Raw genomic sequence first — 13,740 nt, 5'->3', positions numbered from 1 at the left:
ATCAGAATGTTTTTTAACAAAATAATTTTGTGAATGACCAATGACAAGGTAAGTATATTTACGAGTTCCATTTTTATTGAAAAAGCAGTTGTCTATGATGTCAAAAGGTCTTAACTTTAATTAATACAAAATTTTGCTCATTGTCCAATTAATTGCACCTTGAATTTTACATTGAAGGTCTATGGGCAGCGCATGATTTATTAATTAAGATATTGTAAAAAGTAATTTAAACTTCATACAAATCTCTTGGTGAAAATATGCATAAACTCTCTCTCTCTACAAAAACGTTTAAGATGCAAAATGGTCGGCTTCTTGTATGCTTCTTGTATGTTATCAGTCATGGGAATTTGGTTCATTTCATTTTCATCGTTATCTAGCAATACATATTTAATTAGTTTAAAATGATTCAAAATTGAATACATTGAATACCTTAAACAAAGGAGAATCTAGCAGACAGTGACTAGAGCCTATTGTAATAAGCAGTTACAATTGGACAATGTGGGTAAAAAAATCCGAAATTCTAAAACATGTATGTATTGAGAACTAAAAATGCATGTATTAATACACTCAGTATATTCAAAAATATATTGATGTCTCTGGTATATTTAGAACTTTTAATTTGAACACCCCTCACCCCCCCCCCCTTAATCTTGACAGAGTGAGGCTGCCTTAAGAGGAAGGAATAACAACTCAGCACATGAGATTACAAGGTTCTATGCGAGGTTTGAGACAGAGTTATCTGTTCTTGATTTTTATTTAGGGAATTCCCGTAGGCAGAAAGGAATCGGAACTAGACAGGGTATGGTGGTTCGGCATACGCTCAGGTAAATGAAATAAAATTCTACACAATTATTGAGAAACAGAGGGAGGAACACAGACTTTTCCAGACATTTTACCTGTGTCTCTGACCCAAAATCGCCCAGGAAAATGGTACACTCAGGTATGCTGTATGGCCTAATTATTTCTTTCTCTCTAAATATATCATCACTATTTAGGTGCGTTGTGTGTAAAACCATAGTTTATCTTAAATGTCAGTATGTGTCATACTTTAAGTAAACAAAATTGATAAATTTCGTCTATTTTCATTTTTGCAATCTAATTAGGATATATATAGGCATTGATTCTTGTAATCGATCCAATTGATCTATTTTTAGAAGTCTTACGAAATAGATAAATAGCCTTATTCAGACGGGGGATTTCGAGGAAGTGACAATTTTGTGGTTATTATTGTGCTGCCTGGGGCCTTATTGGCATTTATTACAGGTGTGGTCCATAGAAATATATTTTGTATGTGTGTCTCTGCTCCAAGATAGGCACACACGCCTGCTAATATAGATGAATTTTATAAATATTTCATTTCTTTTATATTGTAAAAAGATTTACAACAGATTTAGTAACATAATGAATATTTAAGAATGTGAACTCAAGTAAACAAATGTAAGATGTAGCTCGAAATTCTTGACAGTTAGCTGCAAATCACTGCATAAAAAATACTTGCAGTTGAGTTGCTTATCTCAATATCGTGACCTAGGTGAAGATTTGTAATGAATGTTCATGATTCAGTGATTATACTATCATTCAGCACATGCTTCAGTAGTCCTAAGTTATTTATCTATCCTCACAAAACAGACACACACTTAATACTTCCTTGCAGGCTTGCCTGATAGATGTTTTAAAGTTAATTAAGTTATACATACAAATTACTGTACTTGATTGAAATCAAGATTTTATCTTGCAGTTTTGTTTGAAGTTGTGTCATCAGTCATAGGGAACGGAAAGACTCTCTCATAAACTCAATGTACTGTTTCCTGAGTATAACTGCGTTTGTTATAGGTTTAAAATACGAGTTAAAGAGAAAGACCTGCAAGACTTTTTCTGAAAATATTTTGGGTTTTTTTCCCTGCTTGATAATGGAAATTATGTTGAATTTAATTTTGTTTTTAATTTTGTTTTGTCTTCTTGTTTTTTAACAGGAATGTAATTCTGTGTAGGAATTACTGAAGATTAATCTTCAGTTTATCAGACTGTTATATACCTTGGAAACAGGAAGAAGAAAATTTACAAATACCTAAGATTTTTAAGTAGAGATCAAGATGTTTTTGGCGGCCAGTTGGTGCTTGGGGCGTTACATGTGGCTTTTGCCAATTTTCACTCTTGGTTGGCTGTTTGTTTCTATGACAACAACGTAAGTATTTTACATGTGGAATTATCATAATTAGTATTTGAAATGTTAAGAAAATTATTAAAAAAAAAAAAAAAGAGGAAATGAAGAAGAAAGAAAGAGGTGTTCTGAGGAACATGTAATATGTGTATTTTTAAATACAATGAGTGCTAATAAAAGGGAACTCTTGAGGAAGTCTTTTTGTATTAGTTTTGTGCATGAATAAGACAAAAATGTAACCTTACTTATGACAATTAGCAATACAATTAAACAATAAATGTGCTTCAATTGCAATCTTAAGGGATATGTCACGGTTAATTACCAGCATTGTAGGAAGAAGTTAAATGCATAAGCGCAGCATGAAAATTGTCTTACAGTTACCAATGGTATTAACCATTGTATTGCCTATCATGACAGTAAAAGCAAACTTTATTTAATTATTGTTTATATTTACATCATCATGATCATATTTACTGATTTCTTTTGAGTAAAATATCCTTTTCCTTTTCAAAATAAAACTATACAAAGTACATGTATGTTGACAAGCCATGATGCAGTTAATATGTGACTTTTCAAACATGTAAATGATTTAAAAATATGCAACATTTTATAGAACAAGGAAGAAACAAACTTTTAACAGTAACAGTTTTATGAACAACAGTTAAGTTTAAATTACTTTCAACCTTTACCCTTGAAGCAGTACATTACACTCAATTGTGCAGCCACTTGTAAATTAAAGAACATGTGACACAATGTGAATATAATCAATATGAAGCACATTGCAGTTTTGTTTATTTTATAAATATTTGGAGTTTTCGTAGACTGATCCTGTGAATGAGCACTTGGATTTTTATCAGAAGAAATTCATGTTTTTGTGAATAACTGTAGTCATTAGCTTCTTTATTGAAATAGGGTTAACAGAAGATAACTAAAATTACTCTAAAATTACTCTTCATATAATGTACTGTATCCAGATACAGTCAAACCTTGTTTATAATCTGTTTATAATCTGGAACTCAATGGGACTTAGGAAAAACTTTGAGATACCCAAGGGTCAAGATATTGAGGGTGAAATACACAGAGAAAAAGTGATTAGGACTTCTTGATGACTTCGACATATCAGTGGTATTTGAGATATCAATGTTCAAGATATCAAAGTTTAACTGTACTTATGTTCTGTGGGAAATACGTGTAATTTTAATCTTACTAGTATACTGGGGGTAATGTTTATTATGGACCCTTTGTTTTGAGAATTAAGCTTTTCTTGTTGTAATGAAAATTATTTAGTTTACTAAGCAAGTATGCTGTTTAAAGCAGTTAGCATGTCAGGAAGAAAATTGACTGGTCCCAGATGACTTTAAGTGTCACTTTACATGTAAACACATATTTATCAACACTGTGCCTCTCACTATTCAAACCTCATAATCTTAAACTCAATGGGACTGAGAAAAACTGAAGATATCCTGGGTTTCAAGATATTGAGGTTAAAATAAAGAAAGAAAAATGTTTAGGAGTTCCAACTCACTTTGACATATCCATGGTATTCGAGATATCGATATTCAAGATACCAAAAGATACCCAAGATACTGTATATAATTGGCTTCAGTCTTATAAAGTTTGTCAAAGGTCAAGGTCATAAGTTCAGCAAGCAATTTTTAAAGAATAAAACAAAAAGAAAAAAAATAATTGTTACTAGTAGTGAGTGTTGCTAAGTATTAAGTACATGCATTAAATTCCTTTCTCTAAAGACTGGTTTTAAAGTATTTAGAATTGACAGACAGACAGAGAAGCAATGGAAAGAACATCTTACTTTGCTCAGCATGTGACACAAAAAGCTTCATGGTCATACTGAAATGTTCAACAAATTGAAATTTGACCTCTCTGTAGAGTTCCTGTAATTATATTTGTATTCACAGGTATGGCATTGCTGTGGCTCTTAATCACACCTTCCCAAATTTCCCGTACATCAGGTAAGCTTACTTAACACCTGTCTATAACTATCTATGTATGAAGAAAATGTACAGGGATATATTGGTAGTTACTTTAGATGTATGAGGAGTTATATTATTGAAGTATCAAATTGCATGTTTACAACTGTATGAATAATATGGCATTTTAATCTTTTTATGTCTCCCCTTCCAGGGGAGACATATTGTTTTTGTCGATTTTCTTCTTCTTCTTCATCCAAATTTTGTCCAGGCCGTAACTTTAATACCCTTTGACATTAAGACTTCAAACTTGGAACATAGATAGATGACATTGAGAAGGAGTGCACGTCACCAACATTTTTGACCTTGACCTATTTATAAGGTCAAGGTCAATCTTTTACATCAAAATAGAGTTTAGCCCATAACTTGAGATCCCTTTGATATTAGGACTTCAAACTTGTAACATAGGAAAAAGACCTTGAGACAAAATGCACTGCATTAGAATTTTGACCTTGACCCCTTTCTGCCTTCAAGGTCAAATAGGGAAAAAACACGATCTGACCATAACTTGAGAACCTTTTGACATTAAGACTTCAAACTTGGAACATGCAGAGGTGGTATAAAGGAGGGATGCATGCCACCAAAATTTTTGACCTTGATTCAATTATTATAAGGTCAAGGTCAATCTTTTACATCAAAATAGAGTCCAAGCCCTAGCTTGAGTACCCTTTGATATTAGAACTTCAAATTTGTAACATAGAAAGAAGACATTGATACAAGATGCAACACACCAAAATTTTTGACCTTGACCTCTTTTCTTCCTCAAGGTCAAATAGGGAAAAAACTTAATTAGACCATTACTTAAGAATCCTTTGTTATAAAGACTTCAGACATGGAACATGCAGAAGTGGTATGAAGGAAGGATACATGCCACCAAAATTTTTGACCTTGATCCAATTATTATAATGTCAAGGTCAATCTTTTACATCAAAATAGGGTCCAGGCCTTAGCTTGAGTACCCTTTGATATTAGGACTTCAAACTTGTAACATAGAAAGAAGACATTGTTACAAGATGCAATGCTTCAAAATTTTGACCTTGACCCCTTTCTTCAAGGTCAAATAGAGAAAACATGACTAGACCATAACTTGAGAACCCTGACATTAAGACTTCAAACTTGGAACATGGAGAGTAGAGGAAGGGTGAATGGCAACATTTTTTCACCTTGACCTATTAATAAAGTCAAGGTCAATCGTTTACATGAAAATATAGTCTAGGTCATAACTTGAGAACTTTTTGACATTAGGATTTCAAACTTGGAACAAGGAAAGACAAAATTGAGACTAAATGCACTGCATCAAAATATTTGACCTTGACCACTTTCTTCAAGGTCAAATTAAGAAAATCACGACCAGACCATTACTTGAGATCCGTTTGACATGAAGACTTGAAATTTTGTACACAGAATTTGAGTTGAGATGCACTGCATTATTATTTTTGACCCTGATCATATATTTGCACTCGTTAATGTTGGTAAAGAAGGGGAGACATGTGTTTTTTTGTAAAAAAAAACAATACCCACTAGTTACCTAGTGTATGTACAGTGCATATGGTAAAACAATATATCAGAAGTTTGCATGCTGAACACATTTTGTTTGTAAAATTACATTGATGACATTTGTATACATTGTACCTGTCTTTCTGTACTTTACAGCTATACTGGAGTGGAGGTTCCAGAGAGAGGAATATTCACATTTTCAATCGCCGTCACGGCAATCATGCGTAAGTCGATCATAATGTTTATAACTTATCAGAGCTAAGACTTCTTAATTGATAATGTGTGATACATTTATGTGAATATTTGACATTATAAATAACAGGGGACCATCTAAAGTTGTCTCTACAGACCAATTAACTCGCATTGTTTTAATTTTTGTTGGATGGCAGAAAATTCAAAACAAGCGAGTTTATTGGTCTGTAGAAACAATTGTAAAGGGTTAAGAGGTGGATAAAATATACAGTTCAATTAAAAAATATGTCTAGAATTAGGGAGTAAAAGGTAGTTGATTGACCAATGCTGGAAAGTAGAGAAATTCTCCCCAACTGTGCACAGAAAATCTTGTGCCGTAAATTGCAACATTTTGCATTATTGGATCTGTAGCGTTATGGTCAAAGACTAAAATTAAAACCATAATGCTACAATTCTGCAGCTACTCCTGAGTATTAAGGTAGTACACAACACCCATGAAATCTGTTTTAACGCATTTATGAAAGAATAATTTCACTATAATGTCAATAATCAAATATCTTTGTAAGAAATATAATAAACTGTGACATGTTTTCACCATATTCAGAGAAAATTTTCTCTGCTCCTGGGTATATAGCAGATAAACTAAATGCATGGTGATGATGAACAAGGATGCCTCTTCCAAAATTGTGAACTTTATGGTTCCAGGGTCAGGGATTCAGGTTGGGGGTGGGGGTCTGTTGAATAAATAGTGAAAATGCATTGTTTTCTGTAAATCTTCTTCTCTGCTCCTGGGTAAAAACTTTAGTTCTTGAGCATTATTAGTAAACCCATCTCATTGGGCTTACTCATAGTGCTCAAGAACTAAAGTTTTGTATAGCCCACATGGGATAGTGACAAATGGGGGCAAGTGCAGGCAAGTAAATAGATCAACTTTAAGGTTTGTTACTATGCACTGAATTAATTATTTTACTGATCCCTGATCATTTTACTTTCCCTTGTTTTGGGCAACAAAGGCTTCATTTATCAGTTTATTTTGTTTTATTTAATATTCAATCTATGGATCCTTTACAGAGTTACATTATACTCAGGTGACCATTAAGGCCCTTTGGCCTCTTGTTATAATTTACTTGCAAAAGATAAAATTAATTGAAATCACAAATTAAGATTTTGATAAAAAATACTTATACAGTTTGAAGGAAAATGCCTATTTTTTTAAACTCTCTGCTTTACTTGGATTTTTAACATACATTCTAAACTCTCTTCTTTACTTTGAAATGTTTGGATTTTTGACAGTTGCTGCAAATGCAGAAATGCGATTTCTGTTTGTTAAAGAAGTTTTTCGTGAAAAGAAAATGAACAAGAAATGGAAGAACACAAATATTGCTGGCCTTATCCTGGGTCTGATTTCCTCCTTTGGACTTCTGCTAGTTGGATGTTTCCAGGTAAATAGATTTTATTGTTGAAGGGGGAGGAAACTGTAATTAGTGTGTCCATCCATCTGTCTAGATCTCTCTCCTTCATCAATCTGTATGTCTGCCAACGTTCTGTTAATGTTTTGTCAATAATAACCATACCAGTAAAATGTGGGTTGTGTCTTCATAACCACGACATATTACAAGATCTCTGGTTGTCCTTACATCAGAAGGCATGCCTTACAACATGTAGAGATAGTTTTCATATTACATATTTTTAATGTGAGTTTTTCCCCTTGGCTTCCATCATCCTGGCCATTTTTCTTCTCTAACCAAATTTAAGGTTCTGCTAAAGGCCAAATTTTTGTTTGTAGAAACACAAACAGAATGGCCAAATGTTGCTAATTATCAAAGTTGGCACTTTTTGTGCTCTTGTATTATTGCAAATTTCCTTTTATTTTGCTTTATTATTCATGTTCTCCTATTAAAACAAATAAAAAGGTATTTTCAAATTACTTTTCATATTTTCTTTTAATTTTAAACAGGAAACATGGAAGGAAACATATTTAATAAATGCAAAATACTGCCCGATAGAATAAGTTGATAAATGATAAAGGAATGAATGATTAAATAAAGGAAGGAAGAAATATTTGATTTTAATAAATAAATGAAATCAGTAATTCAAAAAAGAAATTATCATACATAAATTTCTCCTTTAAAATACATTTATGTACCAAATAAAAATGTTAAGTTCTAAGGATTAACATTTTAAGTGGTGGATCTAAGAGAAATGGGGAGGTATTGATTAAAGACTAAATTAAAATTGATTAAAAACTAGAGGCATGGTTTTTCACAAACAATAATTATACTAGATTGAGTATAGAACTAGTGCTTGATTATTTTTGGTTCTGAGTTAAATGAAGAGGTAGCGACTGGAGTTTGTTTCTAAGAAGTGACATCAGTGAGAGATTTCAAATCAGGAAGTGACTGCATGGCTCCTTTAGATCAAAATGAATGACATAAGCAGCAATTAAAAAAAACAAAAAAGATATTTGTATGTTTGGATACATAGATAATTAACCTCACAAAATAATAAGGGTGCGTAAGTCCAAGTAGATCTGAATTTGACATTCATGTAACATTTGCAGTAGGTTTTCTCTTATCTCATGTTATACATCATATTATCACCTGCATATAGGGTCTATATCGCCCAGTTGATTTCATACACAAGATCATGCTCTACATACAAAGAATTTCTAAAATAAGGCAAGCTATTGACAAAAAAGTTGATGAAACAAGGATATCAACAGTCTCATTTAAAGTCATCATTTTGCAAGTTCTATGGTCGATACAATTATCTTGTCAGCAAATACAATCTATCATTAAGTCAAATGCTGACTGACTTTTTTCATGCTGGTTGTTAGGCCATTATTTAAACACTGAATTGTCTATGGATTTTTCCATTTGCCTGATGTGACCAATGAGCACACAGCGAATGTGACTGGTTGACTGGGGGTTCTTACTTCTGATCCCACCTCTGATGTTTTTTAGAGGTCTGCATTTGCTCTACTCTCAATTTGTATTGTTTTAATGGACTTTTGAGCTTGAATACTGTTCGTTATCTCCATATTTCCTACAATATCTGCAATGCTTAATTTCTATTGTTGCAGTTGTTGTTCATAAATTTTCTATTGATATACATCTTATCTTTGATTATTTCATTCAGTGATTCGTACAATAATTTTCCAAAAAGTTCCAGTAATCAACCAATTAAGTCTAATGCAAAAGGATTTCCTATTGGCTAATCCTTGATGCATATACATGTATATATAAATATATTTTGACAGGTGGATGTAATGAAACCACCCCATTACTTTGGTGCCTTCTTGTGTTTTGTGATTGCCATAGTGTATCTATGGTTGCAGACAGTCATCACATGGAAACTCAGACATGTGGCAGAGAAGACCCAAGATGGCAAAGTTTGGAGGGCTGTCCGCTTCTTTATTTGGATATTCCAAATCCTCAACAGTGCAGCTTCCACCATTCTACTTATCCTGTGTATCCTTTCTGATGCAAAAGTAAAAATATAATTAACTGTATAATGATTTGGCAGGAAAATTTGACAAAAAAGTTGACGAATTTACAGAAACACTTTGTTCTTTCATGAAAATTTAACAAATAGATTCATTTATACTTACAAGTTATATGAACCAATGCAACATTTTAATTTATATGAATTATGGTTAATCAGTTGAGTTAGATTTAAATTAACACTATCAAAATAAACATTAAGAGACATAATTCCATTTCAACTGTTCTGAAAATTAGCTATTCAGTCACTTAAAATGTTATTGACTAAATGGGCTGTTAGGAATTTTTATAGACACTCACACTTGTCAAGTGTGTTTAACAGATGTTACAAAATGCTTTCCAGTATTTATTAGATTGATTAAGAAACTGTAAACCAACTTTCATTTGCGTGTGAAAATTATCCACAGGTTTCGAGACTTTCTTTTACTTTCACATTTTTAGCCACAAGTCAATATTTAGTTGTTTATTCTTGTAGAATATTTCCTCAGTCACAAAAATTAAGTCATTGATTGATTTAAAACAGTCAAATCGCGAATAAACATTGCCACAAAATGACAGAAATAATAATTGCTTTACAGTATACTTTATAACTTATTATTTTATTGCTTCCTTAATTTACTAAGTTTCTGTGTCAAAGACGACATATAAATTACAGAGAAAAGCAAACATGGGAACAAAATGGGTAAGATTATAATATAATGTTCATGTATTGCTCACCAGAGCTTCAAGCATGCTTTTCAAGGGTAGATTTGTTTTATTTTTATCAGTATTGTAGTGTGGCCTTCAAAAATAATCGCTATAATTTAAACAGCTTTGAAGACATTTGCTTCACCTTTAAATTATTTAATGTATGATTTTAGGACACATTACGTGGTGTGTTTTTGTTGTCCACTTCGACAGAATGGTTGCTTGCATTTTCGATTATGTTTTTTGTGCTGACCTTTATCCCTGGCTTCAAACGTTTGAAGGACATAAAAGTGAGAGTCACCTTGGACAAAGGAAAAGATGGAAAGTCAGGCCCAGTATCGAACGGAGCCACTGAGCTGGTAATCTATCAATTTTAGAATTTTAGAATTTAGTCTGTGAAACAGCTGTAACTAGGAATATGATCACACTAGTTATTGCAATACCATATTATAGCAAACCGAACATTAACTTAAAATTATTTTGTAAAAGATTCAACCATTATTGTGTGTACTTATTTTGGCACAATTAAATTCATTGTACCTCTGTCTATATCCTACAGAAGTCAATAGGTGCCAGGTAGAAAAAATATTTCATCTGGCAGCTGCCAGATAAGTTTTTTGCGGCCTCCAAATAATTATATGGTGGCGGCTGCCAAATAAGTAGATCTGGGGGCCACCAAATAAGTATATCTGGCCATCTACCATATAATTCCGGCAGTGGCCACATCATTTTCTGGCGGCCGCCACATAAATAACTAGCAGCCGCCAGATTAATTATTTGGCAGCTGTCAGAAAATTATGTGGCGGCTGCCAGATAATATTTTTTTTTTACTGGCAACTAGCAGCTACTGTAATATCCTTTTTATGCTTATATTTATGAATACTATCTATAAAAGTATGATTTTATATAGATGCATTACATATACATAGAAAAACTGATTATGCTAATTTATGATTGAGCCAAATAAGCCATGTGTTCTCTGTCTGAGGTTAATTCTGAATTTGCTAAAATAAGTACTCACGTAGTATATTTTGCATAGCTGATCATCATATATGTGTATGAGCAATATTCTGTAAAATTTTGAAGGAGGCATTCCTGAGAGGCTTTTTAGTATTTAATGCTTCCATCCATGAAAACCAAAGTACTAATTTTAGTGAACCAAGCACTGCTAATTAATTTAATGGTACATGTAGGTAGGCGGCCGGGTGGACAAATTATATATAATACAATGTACCATGTATCTGCAATTGAGATATTCTATACACCAAGCTTTCTTTGCATGTGACAAAGTCGTATGCGTCAATCTTTAAACGAGGAATTTATTATAGACCGCTCTGTACAATGTGCTCAGAGAGGAGAAATAAATAATTGATGGAGAAATTAATTCATGATTTTTGAAGAATTTAAATAGTTCAGGGTAATTCATGGAGTAATTGTGGAAGAAATTAAAATGCATGGCTAAATTTATTAAATCATTTAGAATGTATGGTACAAAAAATAAATCCACTCAAAATCGGTATGATTTAATATTATGAACATCAATGCACATTTTATCAGCTTAGTTTGTCAGAAGTCTTTAAAGTCAAACATCTGTCATGCATAGACTGCCAAAATAAAATGCACATAAACTGCCAAAGTAAAATATACATAGACTGCCAAAGTAAAATATACATAGACTGCCAAAGTAAAATATACATAGACTGCCAAAGTAAAATATTATTGTCTCATACTGGGTATATTGTCAGAATCAAATGAATATAAATATATACAAATATATATAAACATTGAAACTCAGTGTTGTGATATGAATGGTTCTTATTACCATGATTACTCTCAGGCATTAGAAATAACAGCAAATCTCTCTTGATAAAATGAGTGATGTTCAACTCTTCTTAATTATTTTAATAGCAGGTATAATCAAATAATGTAAGTAATTAAGCAATGATAGTAGTCTGTCTCTCCATTTGTGGAAATACGCATGATCATATGATAACTATGTTTGTCATATTCTCGAAGCATGATCATAGAATTGAAATATATTATCTGCTAGAAACTAAATGAAAATAACAGAATATATTTGTGTATTCACTGAAATTCACCATTCATATAGATGGCATGTGCTGCAGATTAGAATGTTTCCTGTTGGTTTAGGTTTCATTTTTTTTGGTCATTTTAGAATTAGGGATACACTGGCATGACTATAATTCAGAATGACTTTTTATGCATTTGATATTAGGGCTGTGTCAATATATCGATTAATCAATACGTATCGATATTCTTTAATGTATCGTATCAAAACAAAAAATTCCAATACGTATCGGGCAGGCAGTTTTTCTTATAATTCTGTGAAAAAGTTGGGAATTTCAGTCACCAAAGGTTATTTTTAACTGTTTTGAATTAAAACTGATCAATAATGAAATAAACATTAAGGAGATCACTCATCACAATATTAACTATTAAAAAATACAAAGACAACTATATTTTAACATGTTAGTTTTACAGTCATTGAAAGTTTGAATTTGAAGTGTACTTTGTAAAGACAGGAGACATGAACTTCCAATTTGGTAATAAAACACCTAGTTTTCATCAAATTTATACAGTAAATGATTTACAAGACTTTTTTGATAGATTTGTTAAAGAATCTAATATATCGCATATTGCTGTATAAAATATCGTATCGTATTGAAGTATTTTGCTCAATACACTGCAGTATTTGATATACATATATCTTACTGAATATACACTGCACAAAAGTGTGGGGGGTTTTCCCTGCATATTTAAAATATATGAACATTATTTCTGAATGACACTTTTAACATCCTTGGTAATATGATATTACTTAACAGAACACTAAAAATGCATGAAGTCATGTCTGTATTACATGTAGTTTGTATTTTAGTGCTTGCTAATGCACAGTACAATGTAAATAAAAAATTGATGTTTTTATCATATTGTCCATGTTGTTGATTTATACTTACATTCAATGCTTTTAAATCTTCAACATTGGTCAATTATGAGGATAAAAACTATATTCATCTAGTAATATTTATATATTCAATGAATTACTATGCTTTTTCCTTGATAAATGAACTAGAAATTTTCTTCTCTTCAATTTTTCAGCAAGAGATGAATGACAGATCAAGTTTAACTGGAACAGAAAATGTGTAGAAGACACAGTATCAGCTGAGAAGTAATTAGAATTGTAGTCCCCACATTTCTCTCATGATCAAAGGCAACATTGATATAAACATGCATGTCTTGGGCTGTTTTTGCAATTTTGAAAATCATACTTGTGTAAATTTTCTCTCTGTGGTAATCGATACATTTATTTATGCCCTTTTCACACAGAGAGTTTAATTGAAATGAAATGTGTTACTGGGAATTCAATTTGAACCTCGTTCACAAAGAAAATTTTATGCAAATTAGCTTAATGCAAATGGATGTAGTCTGCAAATTACTTTGGATTAACTCTGTGTCAAAGCTAAGCAAAGATAAGATTTTGATGCAAAATAATAGAATAGCAAAATTAAATCACATGCCACATGTCCAACTTCAGATATAGGTACTTGCACATTTTGATTGAATATGTTAATCATTAAACGTGTACAGACACTATGACATTATGTAAGATGCATATCTGCTCTGCAGACTTTGTGACATAATTTTCAAATTGTCATAATAGCCTAATAGCTAACATAACTTTCATTATTAT

The 13,740-nt window shown here is 32.0% G+C and overlaps 1 protein-coding gene across 3 annotated transcripts; it reads left to right on the top strand.

Moving 5' to 3' along the window:
• Window positions 1-786: 786 nt before the first annotated feature.
• Window positions 787-13,211, top strand: LOC133191527 (DNA damage-regulated autophagy modulator protein 1-like). 3 transcript variants are annotated; one of them, XM_061327277.1, is made up of 10 exons: window positions 801-940; window positions 1,974-2,185; window positions 4,078-4,131; window positions 5,803-5,870; window positions 7,132-7,280; window positions 9,098-9,308; window positions 9,965-10,023; window positions 10,202-10,387; window positions 11,937-11,954; window positions 13,149-13,211. In XM_061327277.1, the coding sequence occupies exons 2-9, from the start codon at window positions 2,094-2,096 to the stop codon at window positions 11,943-11,945; spliced, it is 828 nt and encodes a 275-aa protein (XP_061183261.1). In that variant the 5' UTR covers window positions 801-940; window positions 1,974-2,093; the 3' UTR covers window positions 11,946-11,954; window positions 13,149-13,211. The 3 variants fall into 3 exon arrangements, with proteins under 3 accessions (XP_061183259.1, XP_061183258.1, XP_061183261.1); XM_061327275.1 differs by lacking the exon at window positions 11,937-11,954 and having other exon boundaries at window positions 787-824; XM_061327274.1 differs by lacking the exon at window positions 11,937-11,954 and having other exon boundaries at window positions 800-940.
• The last annotated feature ends 529 nt before the right edge of the window (window positions 13,212-13,740 follow it).

The sequence above is a fragment of the Saccostrea echinata genome, unplaced genomic scaffold, assembly GCF_033153115.1.
Source record: "Saccostrea echinata isolate AGI-Se365-2 ecotype Australia unplaced genomic scaffold, CSIRO_AGI_Sech_v1 ptg000023l, whole genome shotgun sequence".
Lineage (NCBI taxonomy): Eukaryota > Metazoa > Mollusca > Bivalvia > Ostreida > Ostreidae > Saccostrea > Saccostrea echinata.
Note: the sequence above shows the minus strand (reverse complement) of the source record. Positions and strands in the feature narration are given on the sequence as shown.

Excerpts from the sequence above, each read along its gene's own strand:
- LOC133191527 (XM_061327275.1), top strand. The coding sequence starts at position 2,094 with ATGTTTTTGGCGGCCAGTTGGTGCTTGGGGCGTTACATGTGGCTTTTG. Across the intron at positions 2,186-4,077 it reads TTTGTTTCTATGACAACAAC|GTATGGCATTGCTGTGGCTC; the intron begins GTAAGTATTTTA and ends TTGTATTCACAG. Across the intron at positions 4,132-5,802 it reads CCAAATTTCCCGTACATCAG|CTATACTGGAGTGGAGGTTC; the intron begins GTAAGCTTACTT and ends TGTACTTTACAG.